Raw genomic sequence first — 16,556 nt, 5'->3', positions numbered from 1 at the left:
TCCTGCTGTTCACTCTTCTGTAAATGCTGATCAGTTCCCCTCTGGTCACTTCTGAGTCATCCAGGGGACTGATCTATTGTCTCCTTTATTCCATGGCTTCTGGATCTATAGCTAGAGCAGACTCACACATGAATGATTGTTCAGTGTTGCCAACATTTTTAGAAGAGGAGATGTGTGCTCTACCACTTAGCCTACTTTGACAGTTGACTACCATCACTTTCTTATGTGGAGCTCAAAATCAACTCCTCTGTTGCTACAGTAGTTAATATCAAAGCATCTTGCCACTGAAACAAAATACAAAAACATTTCAATGAGATGAGGGAATCCTGTTAGTAGTGTGAACGTCAACTATTTGGCTCATTTAGAGCTGTGAAGCCTTGCAAAGTGAGTATTAACATCCACTTGGGGGAAGAGAATGAATATTGATTGCTCTGAGACTATCTGGAGATCTTGAATCACAAGTTTTTATCTTTCCTGGCTGACTTCTGTAATGGGCCAAACAGTATGTTGCCTAGAGTGGTGCATCTCCTAGTGGTTTTGGATTTGCTATTTATTTGTTTTTATTGAGTGCTGCCTTGACATTTGAGGATCACATTGTGACTTAACTCTAGAAAGCTGAGTAACTGAATTTGTATGAAGACCTTTGACAGAATTACTTGTATACTGACTGTTTTGACAAAGGAAAGGGATTTCTTTGAAGATCTTCAGAAAGAGATAGCTGAAGGTGACATTTCACCTCAGTTAAACCTTGAGCATGGACATACTCCCACAAAATTATTTTTTTAAAGGTTGTAGCAATAGCTGCGTTTACTAGTTAGTTGATGGATTTAACCATGTAAGATTATTGCTCAGTCAAGAATGCTGAAAGGCAAGGTGTGTGGTGTAGTGTAACAGGAGATGCAGCAGTAACTCTTTCAGATGAGAATTTTCAGGCCAGATGGCAAAAGTATAATTGCATGCTCTTCCTCAAGCCCTATGTCAGACTCACTGTCCTATAATCTCAGAGGATTTGTCATGCAAGTACCTTTTTAAGGTAGAAATCACAAGGTACTTATTAGGACACAGGAAAAGAATATGCAGAATTGCTTGAGTCAGTGCCAAAGTTCTGTACCTCTAGAACATCTGTAAAGGACTTGCAGAATTGTGGAGCATTCAATACTGTAGTTAAGGATGAAATTAATTTTCCTGCAAAATGTGTTTGTTTTTCCAGTGCAGTTGCTTTGCAAGAAGTAAATTACAAAAATTGGCTTATCAGAGGAGAGACCAACCAAGAAGTATAGAAGTGGATTTATACTTAAATTTTATTTTTATGACATCTTTTCTACCATTTTGGTTTCCCTTTTGTCTGGTGTTTTTGTTGTGGTTGGTTTGTTTGTTTTGTTTGTAAGAATGATACGTAACATATTATCTTGTTAAAATAACTGCTAGCTGTTGTATGTTGTAGGTACTTTTTGCTCTGTGTGAACTACTTCTTTTATGGAGAGACTGTAGCTGATTACTTTGCTACGTTTGTTCAGAGAAGAGAGCAGCTTCAATTCCTAATTCGTTACCACAGGTTTATATCTTTTGCACTCTATTTAACAGGTAAGTGTAGGAAATTGCAAAAATGAAAGAATTTTGTGCTGCATTTGTTTCTGTGCTTATTTCTTTTATTTCTTTTTTTTTTTTTTAGTAATTCCTCCCCAGCTTTATGCACTTTTAGTTTCTTTCTCCTCTTGATGTTCAAGGAAATTAGGTGTTTGTGGTTCTGTTTTTCCCGTGAAAAGATTAATATAAATTTTGCTTTCACTGAGAAGAAGAAAGAAGCCCAAACAAGTGCATGATCTTGAGCGAGTTGAGCTAATAGCTCTTAAGAGAAGTTGGCATGAATTAATTTTGAGTGCTGGAGAAATGGAGCTCGATACCTGAGTACACAAATGCTATTTTGGCAGTCTTGTGGAGATTACTTGTATGTGTAATTGCTGTATTGTGCAAGTGTTTTGCTAGGTCTACAGCAGTGAGATTGACCAATGTACTTCAAAACAATTATTCAAAATGTTGGAGGCTTTATTTTGTCTGCAAAACACTCAGATGCTTGTGTCATGGGTAGATTTTCCTTCTACTTTTTAAAAGCCTCTTCTCTAGGAAGAAGAGATACAACCTCTCAGTCTTGTGGGGTATTGCTTTGTGAACATGTAAATACAGGCCACAATGTTTTCAGCAATGCAGTTAATATGACTTTAGCCTAAAATTGATTGAGGTCTCAGATAGGCTGAAGGGGCAGGAGACTGCTATGCTACAAATACTTGTAAAATATACTAAGAAACCTCATCTCTATGATGAACTGTCAGTCTGTCTGCTGTTAATTTTATTTTTAAAACCAGATTAAAATTCTACTCTGTGCTTAGATCACAAACTTGAAATCAGCTTTGCAAGACTTGACCTTTTTCAGCTGACTTTGGCTTGAGGAAGCTAACTTACCTAGTGCCTTGTGATAGCTGAAGCACAGTGAAGGGAGAGATAAGACAAGCCAGTTATGAGTGTAGCAGATCCTCTTGGTGGCTGCTGCATTGGGATGGTGCGGTCACTGAGGGTCATCCCTAGGGCTAACCCTAGTGTTAAGGGTCTTTTGAGGACCTCTGACTCCATTGGCAGAGGAGGTTGCCCTAGGGGAGAGAAGAGGTGCTCTCTTAGTCACCCAGATAGTTTCTTTCAGTCAGCAGAATTCTCCAGCACCAGCATTTCAGGCTTGCATTGCATGCAGCCATATGCCTGGCTGAGGGAAAGGCACAAGCTGGTTTTTTCCTTTCAGTTATTTCTGTTAATTATTCAAAACCAGCCTGTTGACCTGGTTTTGAGTGTTTTTTAGAGGTGATGGTCTCCTCCCCTAAAAATTTGTGTCTATGATGGGACCTTGTGAGTAATGAAATGGATGCTCTTTACTGATGTTTACTAAATTGTGTGCTCTAATGAGAATAATTCTATATGTACATTTAGCTGAATACAAGGAAGATGCTTCTAGCAGCAGAGGTACTAAAAGATGCTTTGAGGGAAGAGAATTACTGGTATATCACTGTTCAGTGTAATTAAATATCAGATGGTACAAACTATGCTTGTTTTGTTTTTTTACAGGCTTCTGCATTTTTGTTTTGAGTTTAGTGAAGAAACATTATCGCCTGCAGTTTTACATGGTGTGTATTACCCACTTTGTTGTGATCACTTACATTATGAATGTCACTAGAAACAGTCATGTCTGTATGGCCATAAAATGGCTTGGAAAGAGGGGTGTGGAAAATGTGCTTGGACTGAAAGTAACATGAAATCACATGGTGTTGGGTAGTTAATTATCTATTCACCTTGCAGCTTAATACTATATCATGGGACATGGCTTTTCCATCAGTACAAGCTTTCATTGGTGAGGCCCTGTGCATATACAATGTGGTATGTTAACCTTAGTGATGGGCTGTTATGAAAGATATTACAGGAGAAAGGGGTGTGCATCTACCTCCCAGGTCTGAAGCCAAATAGTTCAGCATAGCTGGGAAGTGGTTCTTGTGACTCAAGTGTCACTTTGTGGAGGCCTCACTAAGTACTATGAAAGGAACTTGATCTTAATCCTCATTGTGGAAGATTTATTCTGTGACACTTAACAGCAGTTCTGGTCTTTTACTCTTCTGTGCCTCAATAGAACATTAATTACTAAAAGAAACCAGTGTTTTCATCTCTCATGCTTGTCCACCTAAAAATCAGCATGGGAGCTAATAAAGGGCATGAACTTTTTCCTTGTATTGTCTTCTAGGTTGAAAACTAATTTTGTAACACCACAGGTAAAAAAAAAAACAAACAAAAAAAACAACCAAGAAACAAAACAAAAACACCCCCACAAAAAGAACCAAAAAAAACAACAACAAAAATCAACAACAACAAAACCAACCAAACAAAAAACAACCAAACAACAAAAACAAACAAACACAAGAAACCCCACCCAAACTAAAACAAATCCAAAAAAACCCACTGGCACACCACACCTCACCTTCTATATAGAAATGGTTAGAAGCAAAAGCAAAGCAGCTCCTGTCATTAAAGAACTTGAGCAATCAGGGCATTGTGCAACCCTAAGGATTTCTTACGGTTTCAAGTTCTAAAGATGCAATTAACTCCTCTGTTTCTATAGTGCTTTAGGTAGCACTTTACCATCAAGGACTCCTAATTATAGACTAGGTCTTAGCTGAGACCTGTATGAGCATGGAAAAAAATCTTTTACTCAAAAAAAAAAAAAGAAAAAGCATGCCCTGTTTGTGGGACAACTTGTCAGTCAGGGAGATGTAGCTCTTCTAGGAGAGGTGGCCTTTATCATCTAATCTGCAAAAAAAAATAAATTCCTTAAGATTGGCACAAGGTAAATATAATAATTTTTATATATTTTCTGTATATTAATTTTCCCTTGTTTGCCTTCTGGAAAGAAGGCAGAAAAAAATGTGGTATCAGTCATATGAGTTGTTGCCTGCCCAGAAGCCATTAAGATGTGACTGCCTAAGAATTGCAGTAAAATGAAAGGAAGCCATGTATATCCTGTGGATGGACAGGGAGACTAGCCATTTGGGTTTAGGGGGTGTTTCAACGTCACTATACAAATGTTAAAAATTTTGCTGCAAAGATGGTTCAATTAACCAGCAGATAATACTTTCAGAAACCTTTAGTCAGTTTCTGCACCTCCCCTTTCAGACTTCTTGAGTTGTCTTGAGTTCTCTTGTCTTACCAAGAGATTCAAAGAACTAGGACATTCCAAGTGTTAAATCATCCAGACATTTAGAGTGCTTAAATTTGGTGTTTTGTGGAAAAACTACCAGGTTTTGATTTAAAAGTTTTTGGAAAATAAAATCTATTGTAGATTCTTTACTGGTAAGCTGTTCGGAAACTGTTTTATTGTAGTACACTGGTGCTACAAAATAAACACAAAGTATGGACGGTAATACTGAGGAAAAGGGCTGTTTAAATGACCATGTGCCTAAAAATTAGCACTTTGTTTTTGCTAATCCTGAGAATGTTCATATTTAATAAGAGGGCAGGTATTCTGTTATGAAAGAGATCCATATCTGTGTAACATGACTCTTCCATGAGTTTTTCATCACCATTTTATTGTTACAGTTCTAACATGTCTTATATGTATATACAGAATATCACATTGCTTACGTTTCTCTGCTGCTTTCATGCTAAAGGGGTATGTCTTATTATATTAGATGTTAAACTGCACTTTAAATTCTGGGTAGGTAAGTTCTGGGGAAACCTGTTAAAGTTTTGGTACTTGCTTCAGAAATCCAGCTGGCTTGTGATATACTGTATGCACACATCTTATGCATTATCACTAGAACTGGTCTTTCCTGTGAGCTCCTAAGTAGCTCCTCTAGCTGACATGCCAGTATTTACCAAGGTGTATGGATTGGTGTTTTCACTAACTGTTGTGTTGTTGCGTTGTTAACAGTTCGCATGGACTCATGTCACTTTGCTGATCACTGTAACTCAATCTCATCTTGTCATCCAAAATCTCTTTGAAGGCATGATCTGGTAAGGGGACAGTAATAAACTGATATGTAATCTATTGCATTGAAAGTTCTTTTACATAGATCTGGTTAGGGACGAATTGTGGGAATGGCTAAAGCAGCACAAATTAAAGGACTTTTAATGTCTAGTTGGAAGGGGAGTCAGAAGAATTGGGAGCAAAGAGGTGAAGGAGGCAAGAGAGGAAGGAGAAACCCCTCTAACCAGATTGGCAACCACAAGTATGACAGCTTTGAACAACCACTTCACTTACTTGCAAGAAATAGGATCGCTTGCATGCTTGGTGAAATAGTTTTTGTAGCATGTTGCTGAATGGATGAAGATCCAGCAATTCTTTTTCAATTACTTGGGTGCTTCATGTTGCTCAGAGCCATTGAAGTTGGAACACTGAATTTGAAATCCCCCATCCAGCCTCCTTCCTTGCCACCTTCCCTATTAAATTCAGATTACTTAAAATATTAAAAGAGTTTGAACCTTGGATATTGTTGGGTCATCTTAATACCCCATTTCCAGTGATGTATTTAACTTTGATAATGCAGTTAAAGTTGATTACTTAAAACCACTCCTCAAAGACAGGGTGTGTTTTCCCACCTCCAGTGCTTTAGGGATAGAGTAAATTACAAGTTGAGAAAGAAGCAAAAAGCACGTGGAATTTGATTTGTGTTCTTCCAAGGAAATAATACTGTATATTCTTTTTCCTGATATATGTAGTACTGGGCAGATAATCGCAGAAAAGATGTGCTCCTGCTTATAAAGAAAACCCAAAGCCTTTTGCAAAATTTCTGTATAAACAAATTATTTTCATAGTGATCATGTTCATGTGTGAAAAACTGACCCTAGTTGCCTTGCTGGCCTACTATTTCTTATTTCCACTGATGCTAGGCAATTTGAGATATGGTCACATAATCTGATTTTTTAGCTTATTAATACATGCCTGTTTTGAAAAGGGAAAAAAAAAAAGGAGGTTAACAGACTTCAGTATCAAATTCAGATGCTGTCTGAATGCAAAGAACATTTAGAAAGCTAACACAGGCTGCTCCAAACTGACAAGAGAGAAAAAAAAAAGTTGTTTGTTTGTTTTTTTAAATTTAGGTATCATTAACTTTAAAAGGAATTTGCTTGCTCTGATGTTACCAGTAACATTAATATGTTTATATCTGTTGATTTCTTCCTAACTGTGGTGCCAGTCTCCCAGCCTGAAAGGAAAAAGCCAGCCTCTTCATGTTTTAAGCTCATGCATAAAATAATATTTTAACTTGAACTAACATGAATCTGTAATGATTTTGACTGGCTGAAAACTAAAACCAGTATAGCTAAATTGCTGCTCATGGGGGACACATTACGAAATTTAATTCCTTCTAAATACAACAGAAATAATTCCCAGAAAGAAATGCTGTTGTTCCCATTTCTGTCCTGTGTTTGGGTTTGGTCAGCTTTTTCTTTTTTACTCTCCATGAAGTTTTAATGTCTTTCTCTAGGTTTCTGGTTCCAATTTCAAGTGTTATCTGCAATGATATTACTGCTTACATTTTTGGATTCTTCTTTGGCAGAACTCCATTAATTAAGGTATTTACTTAGGCACTTCCTCACTAACAAGTTTTTAGAATTTATAGCATTTTTAATACTTGTTCAAAAACATGTTCATGGAAAAATACTTTCTGCTGTACTGCATGATGTATATATATAAAATATATATATTTTTTATATTTTATATATATATATTAAAAAAATTGACTATCTCAACTCTGAAGATTTGTAAGTGGAAACTGGGATTAATATGAATGTAATATTGACATTATGGTATAATACAGTTTGAGCCTATTTCATCATTATTGATGATCACTTTGGTTTTGGATTTCATATGAAGGTTTAACTACATGCTTACTGTACAGAAACTGTAGTCTGAAATAAGCTGCTAGGTCATTTATATTTATTCCTCATCTGATCTCACTGATGTAGCACTGAGAAGGGCTCAAGTAGTCATCTTGCTATTCTGGTAGCAGATGGATGACCCCACAGAAAGCTATGAATTATTAATTTCATTATGTTGCCATGTAAACTTGTGAGTATTTCGTTGTTTTGGATATTAAACTGCTCCTAAGTTTAAAACATGGTAGAATTTGGGGAAGAAAATGTCTTGTCTCTGTAGGCCCATGTTAGTTACTTGCTGTGTTAGTTTGCCAGTCAGTATGTAGGAAGCCAGGGTCTCCTGAAGAATGTCCCCAGCAGCAGCCTAGCACCCAGGATTCTGTTGCTATCTAAATGTGCACTTGCTAGCAGAGGTCACCAACAGACAGCAGTGTCCTTGTGCAGTTTTCCAAGTCGTCTGCTTGAAGGAGCTCAGCTGCTTAATTGGGGTCAGCTGTGGCCAGGGGCAGGCAGCAGCCTCCAGAGGCAGCAGCAGATGGGGAGGGAGCTCTCTGCTTCCTCGAGCTGCACAGTTGTACCAGCCAAACTGGGGCACTTTCCCTCCTTGCCTGGGACGGGTCCAAGCCTTACTGCTCTATTGATCATGTTCAGTGGCTGCAGCTGCCAACATTCATTATTTTACACATACCATTTTTTATTATTCTTTTTTTTTTTTTCCAAATTACCAAGTAGGAGCTTAATTTTCACAAACAAGGACCAGAAATAGAGCTAAAAGGGTTCAGTGATGCAACTGATGAGGCTAATGCTATCTCTTTTGTGCCTAGCTGTCTCCCAAGAAGACCTGGGAAGGGTTCATTGGAGGCTTCTTTTCCACAGTTGTATTTGGATTCGTTGTAAGTAACCACAGGACCTTCCTTTTCAAATTCCTGTTTTTACTTGAAATAAAACTAATGACAAATTTTGTCATCTCAAAATGCTGAAAGCCTAAGAGTTATGGGGTTTTTGGGTACTGTCATGGTTTGACTCAGGATTGGCAATTAAACAAGTGACAATAATGCTCTCAATGCCCTCCTGCTCAGGCAGGGAAAGGAGGGAGGGAATAAGGAGAGAGGTTTTCCCCATTGAAAACTCAATCAGACAGCTTTAATGAAATACTAATTATAAAACGAAATATGTACAAATATGTCAGGAATGTGGTTCACCAACTTTGCTGTCTATCTAGTCCTCTCCTCTCTACAGGAGGGTTGCAGATAGGACTCTTCTACTCCTTTTGTATCCAAAGCAGTAGATGCAACAAGCAGAGCAAAGCATCCTTGGTCTCTCAGCACGGACTATAAAACATCCAGTCATTATCAGTCCATTAGCTGGAAAACTTGTGTTCTGCTTGAAAGAGAGTTCACTAAAGAAAAAAAAAAACAGTAAAAAGAAAATCAGCTTCATCCTGGCTCAAAGCAGAACAGCTACAGAATTCTGCCAACTTGTAACTAGCTGGAAAGGTTAGGCAAGACTATCACCTTTACTGAATATATTGGCCATTTTTGCCATTACTGTTACTATATCTGAAATGTTTTTATTTATTAGTTGCATCCCCATTTTGAAATCCAAGTTTATTGACAGCATTATTTATGCTTTGTGAAGTAGTACTTTTGCATTACATACTTTATAATGACATTTCTCCTGAGAAGTAGTTTAAACTGGTGATATGGATAGATGATAATAACAGCATACAGTAACTATTCTGATAAGCAATTTATCACCAAGATCAGCAGAACTTGTAACTGCTAAACTTTGTAGAAGAAATTGTTCAAGTTTTAATGGAGAAGTGAACTGCAAGGAAATGATGAGTGGCTGAGTGGCAAGTGATGTTTTGGGATTTTAGAATGCAGAAATGTCCATTAGTTACGAATCTGAGAGAAATGAAAAGGAAAACAAGTTGGGAAATTATCACTAAGCACACTGAACATCCACATTTTTCTGTCGTCTTGAGATATTCTCCAACTTAAATAGGCTGATATTATTCCATTGTGAGTCTCCTTGTTATTAAAAAGATTTTCATTACCCTCAGGTTGCATTACAGTATTATTTTTAACTGTGACAATAAATGCCTATTTCAAGTGTCCTTGTCTTTGTTTTTCAGTTTTCCTATTTTCTGGCTCAACATCAGTACTTTGTCTGCCCCGTGGAATATAACAGTGAAACCAACAGATTTGTGACAGAGTGTGAACCTTCAGAGCTCTTTCAGATGAAGCAGTACTCTGTGCCACCACTGCTTCAGGCTGTGTTGGGATGGGTAAGGAAATAAAAAAGGCTTTGCTTAAAATTGAAATCATACTTCCCAGCTTGAGTGGTTTTCTAAACATTTTTAGAAAGGAATATGAATGCTGGTAAGTTTTGAAGGGTACGAACTGAATGATACCATGTGCTCCTCCATTGCTCAGATGGGGAGGTGATCACCCAGGCAGAATTGAAGTGCATTGCTGGAGTCACCTGAGGAAACCTGGCAGTATTCTTGTGGCCTCTATCCTCTTTGTGGTCTAAATGGATACCAGTTAAGCATTTTGCAAACAAACCTATATTTGAAGACCAACTTTTAAATTTTTGTGGAAAGTAAACAAAGGGTTGCCCAAAATCAGTAGCAAGCTTAAGAAAACTTGTGGGACTTCATTCCACTTTCAGCTGTTAGAACTGGACTTGCAGGTTTCTTCACCAATAGCATCGTGTGTGTTGGTGCCATTACTTGCATGTTGAGTGAAAAAGGAATACCAGCAATAGTTTCATGTCATGTTTCCACTGACCCTTTTCCTTACATCTAGCCTGCACATTCTTTTAAGTGAGATACACTTTTAAGGTGTATCTTACCTGTAAGGAAATGGGTTGTCAATTTTCTTAATAGACTCCAGAAGCACTCCAGCAGGAAGAGAATACCAAACAGAAACAAAGCAGTCTGTCGTTTTCTTTCCTTTAGAGCAAAGAGGAGGTGACTGGGATGAATGCAGAACAAAGGAGTTTTGCAGCTCTGCCCCTGCCTGTGCAGTGGCTTAGTGCAGAGAGGGAGGGCATGGCACGGAGGAATGCAGCAGGCTCTGCGTGGGGTTACGTGAGTGTAACACTGAAGGAGAAAAGGTGAAGTGGTTACAGGAAGGAAGCACAGCTTGGAAACTGTAGCAACCAAACCTAAGGCTAAAAGTAATTAATGGCTATAGTTGGTATTTAAAAAACCAAGATGACATCTAGAAGGAGCTCAAATATTTTCATACCAAATGAACGTACTGTTGCTTCAGGGACTTGGGGGCTGATTACAAGTTTAATACGGATTTTTCTGCATAAAAATAATGTGGACAGAGCAGTAAGAAATCTTAGTGTCCAGCTATATTGTGTATTTTGGCAAAGGGAAAGAAGTTGGGAAAGCACAGCTTTCTGCCAGTCTAAAAGAGTGCTATCGGTTAACCTTTAAAAGAGATGTTCCACATGGGCTTCTGAAGTACTTCTGCCAAGCCTTTTGTGGAAATAATTAATTTTATCTCTTTATAGAAAGTCAAATTGAATGTACTTGTTTGGGCAACAGTCTATTATGTTTAGAAGACAGTTTGCTTGGTATCAAAAGATGTTGAGCCTTGTGTTCTTTCAAGAAAATTGACTTATTAATTTCAACTCGCAAACTTTTCAGTTTGACCAAACAAATTAGCCTAAAAGAAAGGTGTCTTAAGATAACTGCGCAAAGTAGTCAAGAAGTTAATTGGTGTTGGCCAGCTGTGGTGCAAGTTAGAAACACAAGGTACAGGAGTTTTCAGCTACAGTGTTTATCAAGACTTGCCAGGTGAGGCATGCTCTGCTCTCAGTGATGAGGCCAGCATACCATTCCCTCAAAGGCTGGAGCTTGTACAATTGTCTTGAAAGTGGTCAAAGCTAAGTTACCAAAAAAAACCCCCACCAAAACAAACCATGATCCCCAAACCCAGAGAACACAAACAAAAAAAACCCAATAAAAAAATCCCAACAAGCCCAAAACACCCCAACCAAACAAACAAAACCCCTTTTTAAAAAATCTATCAGGAAGGAAAACAGGTACCTGTTGCCAATGAAGTCTCTCTTATCTGTAAAAACTTGAGCAGATCAAACGAAGTTTCAAGTCTGTGAGCAGGCTGAGGGGGAAAAATATCTGTTTAGATGAAAACCAAACAGTACTCATGGGGGTAAAACCATTATTAAATCTCCTGTTATTGCCATACACAAAGGTGACAGTATGAAGGACTAGTGCAATATTCATGTCTATCTTGTGAGAGCACTTGGAAGAAGTGACAGTGAATTGTGTGAAGTTGACAAGTTTGTGGAAAGCACTGGGCCACTTAATAGAGCAATACTAGGAATTTGTGGAAAGCTTGTTTATAGGAAATGGAAATGGAGCTGGCAATGCAGAACCAGGAGATTCTAGAGTGTCCCATTGTGTGTTACGGAATTAGTAGTTATATTCCTTATGATCAACTGAGGGCCTGGCTGGAAACCACATTATTTGAAGTTAACTGCTCTAGCAACCCCAAATATGTCATCCTATTCACATGACTAAGCATTTCATCAGCTCTATACAGTGTGTCTACTTTTCCTTTCTTTTCAGTATTACTTTGCATCAAGAAATTTGCTCAGCAATTTTTAGGTATTTAAGCTTGAAATCTCTACAATGAAACATATTGGAACACAGTGTTAATTCTTTTTCCTGTAGGAAACAGTGAAGATGTACCCCTTTCAGATGCATAGCATTGCACTATCAACATTTGCCTCATTAATTGGGCCATTTGGAGGATTCTTTGCCAGTGGATTTAAAAGAGCTTTCAAAATCAAGGTATGTAATGACTCCTGTAAGACTGTTTTGGTTTTGGTTTTCACTTTCAAATAGATAAACGAATAGGTCGTTTTTTGGGGGTTTTATTTAATGAAATTCATTGTAGTACCTAGTGTTTCTGCTAAGATGTGATGATGTTTGAGCTGGTTTTTAGCATCAGCCACAGCAGTTAGTTTTGTCAGATATGTGTATGTGTTATTCTCTGCCTAATCAACATGTGACTTTGGTGTTGGACATCTAAGAATAATTTGGTTTCATATTTTGGCTGATAATTAGTCTTCCAAGTCATATTGCAGAAGTGGTTTAGACAAGCAAGATGTGAGGTACTATACCTGACGTGAAAGGTCATAGATGGCAAAGAAGCACCGATAGCAGTTTACCCTTCAGATTGTGGCTGGCTGTGTTTTACCTGCAGTATTTGTGTCATACGCAGATGCTGACGTGTCAGGTTCACCAAAGCATGAGATGTTTGGCTGCCTTTGCCAATACAGTGCTGCCTTGTAACAAGAGTGTGTATTGGCAAGTGATGTGACGTGCTAACCTCTGTTTATTGCAAGGTGTGCGCTGTCGCTTGTGGCAGTGTTGTCCCTGGCTGGTATTAAGTGGCAGCAGGAGTATGGGAAGAGGGCAGCCCCAAATTTTCTCCCGACCTTCTTTATGTCTTGGTAGGACTGCTGTAATTCTTATCCTGTTGCTTGCTGTTCTTGTTGTTGTTCCCTGTGTCCACGAGTTCTGGCATGTGCTTTGCACAGAAGCATATAAACCTCTCTGTTTGTGCTGGATTCTCCCACATGTGCCTGTACCCACCCCTCTTCCCTGTGCCGGTCTGAGCAGCTTGCCCGGCACTTTGCTGCCTACAGCCTCGTGTGCTGTCGTACCTGTGCATCCACCTTGCATTGTTGGTGTGAATTCTGAAAAGCAGCACTTAGAGTGGAAAAATAAAAAGTGGATTTAAAAAAAATAATAATTCTGGGCCCCAAGATGTTGACCAAATGACTGTTGGGAAGACAGGGATGTTGTGGGATCTGTTCCAGAAGACAGCATGTAGGTTAGATTAGACACTCCATGCTGCCTGTCCAGCACTGAAGGGCTGGAGTGACATCAGCACAGAGCTGGTGTAACTTGCTGACAGTCACTCCACATGACTAAGGTCAAGGTTTTCACCCAGCAAATACACACATGAATGTGAATGACAAAAAGGATGTGTGAGGGTAGTTTGACTGGTAAAGCTGTTCCATGGACAAGACTGGGCAGCACAAAGGTAGTGTATTGAGCTTTGCTTGCATCAGGAATTTATTTTTTTTTTAAATAGTTACAATTTTTTCACTGCCGGTTATTTTAATTCTGTTAAATATATTTGTATTGTATGCACACGTGGTTTTTAACTATGGTTACCTAGAACCCAATGATGTAAACAGCTGATGAATGGGCAGTATGACTTGCAAAGCCAGTGTTAGACAGTGGAAAGAGCCCTTAGGTTACTGCTTCTCTTGCAGCAAATATATATTCCCTGGTAAGAAGTGCTTCAGCAGCAGCTGCCACTAGAGAGAAGTAAAGCACTGAAAGTATTAAAGAGGAGAATTAGATTCTGTAGAGGCAAGAAATGACAGCCATTAGCTGAAGAGGCTTGCTGCAAAATATAATACATATAGGCAAGCGAGTGCACTCAGTACTGGCAAACCTGCACCTGACCTACTGCTGTCCTCCTGTGTGATACTGCAGGCAAGTTGCTTATCTCTACTTTTTCTTCTCACCCCTTGACTCACCTTTGCAATTAAAAACTCCTTTAGCAAAGGATGCTCTTGCTAACTTTTGGCTCAGTGCAGTGAAACCATAGCTGAATTGCGGCCTTAATGTGCTGCTGTCAAGTGATACATCATTAGTGTGTTTCATCGGAATCACTGACCAGGACTGATTGATTGACTTATTTATTTCCTTCCTCCGTGTCTTTCACATCCAAAAGGATTTCGCAGACACAATCCCTGGGCATGGTGGGATAATGGATCGCTTTGATTGTCAGTACTTAATGGCCACTTTTGTTCATGTCTATATCACCAGTTTCATAAGGTATGGGCTTTTTACAATATTAACTACTTAAATCTGCATAGGAATTGTATCATAGTTATTTCATACAAGTTATATTCTGCACTGTTAGCATAGCAGAGACTGCAGGTTTCTAAATCTGATTTATGCCATGACTTCAAATACAGAACTATTAAGAAAACGTCCCTGCATAGGATTTGGGTCAGATTCAAGCTATGCCTTAATGTTTCTGTGACTGCTGTTAGAGGTAATATGTGTATCCTAAATGCTAGAAAATTTTGTGTAGCATCCTCTTAAAAGTTTTACTAGAATTTACTGATTACAGGGAGATATGAGGATGGGATTTGGGGCAGGAGGGTTGCTGCAGCATCTGCTTTCTCTGAGTGGTTCCTGAAGAGCCTGTAGGTTGTGAGACTGCAGTTCTTCATGTAAGCTTTAGTATTTTTTGTTCTCTTGACTTGGGATTTTTTGTGTGAGATTAAAATACTATAATTAAAGAGAGGAGTCAATGTCTTAAAAATACTGCTCACCTTCCTTGAACCACACCAGCTTTCAAGCAGAAATTGTGGGAATGACAGTTCTCTTACAGTCAGTCATTTTAATTCCAGGGGCAGGGGGGGTATCAAGGAGCTGTAGGCATCCAAACTGATGCATGCCCTTAGTTTTGTAAACGCATATGGCTAAACAGTTATTAGATACCTAATCAGCAACAGATTTTTTGCCTCGTATTCAGTCCATCTTAGAAGTAGACTGTAAATAAGCGACTCGCTAAAAATGAGGCTGTTACTTAGAAAAGTTTTGTTTAATTTGTGGTTTTCTTTACCAACTTGGCCAACTTTCCATTTTGTTCAATAGCACACAGCTTATCTGTCAACAGATACTAAACTAATAAAGATCAGTTGATGAAAAATGTTGATTACAGTGATTAAGGATGAATTAGAGAACTTTTTTTTGTTGTAAGCCTTCTTAATATTCCCATTTGACAGCAAATACAAGAAATGCTTTAGTTTCTGTTCAGATTGAGCTAAGGGGTATTGTTTACCAATAATGTTCGCTCATGCACCCTGAGGAGATAGACTGCAAGAAGTCCTTAACTTGGTCTTCCCATGAAAAGGAAGGCATTGTTTGTGCAGCAACAGAAAAAAATGGAAACCTGCTGAAAAGTCTCTTTATAGCTTCTGCCTACAAAATAAAATTTCCTTTTTCATTGACAGGGGTCCAAATCCCAGCAAATTACTGAAACAGCTGTTGATACTTCAGCCTGAACAACAACTGAGCGTGTATAAAGCCCTGAAATCTCACCTTGTCGAAAAAGGGATACTGCAGCCATCTCTGAGAGGGTAGTTTGTCAAAACAGAGAACTAAAAGAAACCTCCATTTACAAGAAGCCTCTGGAAAAGCATGGGAAATGTGCATATAAATAATAGCTAAAGGAAGAGCAGTTTGGTCTGGAAGAGGTGAATATTTCCTGGATGTAACATGAATGCTATGACTTCCTATCAGGACACGGAAGATCTCGTATTCCTAAAATAATTAAAATGCTTGCACAGTAACAGAAGTAACAGTACACATTCTGTAATTTTAGTTCCTAAAGTGGATGGCAGCAGTCTTCCTTCAGCACCCAGCCTTGACAGGCTTTGTATTTGAAAAAACCCAAAACATTCACTGTTAGTTTTTAATTACTCATTGAATATTGTGTGTCTCAGCAATACTTTTTTTGGTCTCCAGTGGCTACTGAAGCGTAAACAGATAAGGCAGGCAGTCACTTTTATGTAGCTCAGTGCTGAAATTACAACTGGAGATAAAATACTTGTTAGCCTACTCAAAGAGGTACTTGCAGCCTGCTGTATCAGACTACCTGTGTTTTCTAAATTGCTATGAAGGTTAAACCTAGCTCTGGTTTTAGTTAGACATCTTTCTTATGAAACTATTTCATGCTTTCAAAAGTATCTTTGCAGCAGTATAGTTGGGCTATTTGGGCTGTGAAACTGTTATTTTTTTGCTTAATGTTACAGATTGTAATTATTATAATTATTATACAGCATCTCCATCCAAGAGTAGAGATTACTTGAGAAAATGGGATTCTCCAACCCAGCAAATAGATGGGGGAGAATCTGGAGTTTAAGCCCTTGGTTTCCATTGCCTGGTCAGTGTCTGAAGACAGTAATTCAAGCCTTACTCCTTGTGCCTCTTAACTACTGTGTAGGATGGGGGTATTTCCTTCTTTTTAAAAGCACTTTGAGGTCCTGAGTGAAAGTGAAGTTTAAGC

General features: G+C 38.5%; 1 protein-coding gene across 1 annotated transcript in view; it reads left to right on the top strand.

Annotated features, from left to right (window-relative positions):
• CDS1 (CDP-diacylglycerol synthase (phosphatidate cytidylyltransferase) 1) overlaps positions 1-15,631 on the top strand; it is a 46,595-nt gene extending 30,964 nt beyond the window's left edge. Inside the window, exons 6-14 of the mRNA XM_010009008.1 lie at positions 1,445-1,584; positions 3,112-3,170; positions 5,462-5,544; positions 7,017-7,104; positions 8,232-8,300; positions 9,545-9,697; positions 12,125-12,244; positions 14,208-14,311; positions 15,502-15,631. Coding sequence (XP_010007310.1) covers positions 1,445-1,584; positions 3,112-3,170; positions 5,462-5,544; positions 7,017-7,104; positions 8,232-8,300; positions 9,545-9,697; positions 12,125-12,244; positions 14,208-14,311; positions 15,502-15,631 — 946 coding nt within the window. The remainder of the gene's footprint in view (positions 1-1,444; positions 1,585-3,111; positions 3,171-5,461; positions 5,545-7,016; positions 7,105-8,231; positions 8,301-9,544; positions 9,698-12,124; positions 12,245-14,207; positions 14,312-15,501) is intronic.
• The last annotated feature ends 925 nt before the right edge of the window (positions 15,632-16,556 follow it).

This window comes from Chaetura pelagica, unplaced genomic scaffold, assembly GCF_000747805.2.
Source record: "Chaetura pelagica isolate M959 unplaced genomic scaffold, ChaPel_1.0 scaffold221, whole genome shotgun sequence".
Taxonomy (NCBI): domain Eukaryota; kingdom Metazoa; phylum Chordata; class Aves; order Apodiformes; family Apodidae; genus Chaetura; species Chaetura pelagica.
This window is presented reverse-complemented; position numbering and strand designations above follow the sequence as displayed.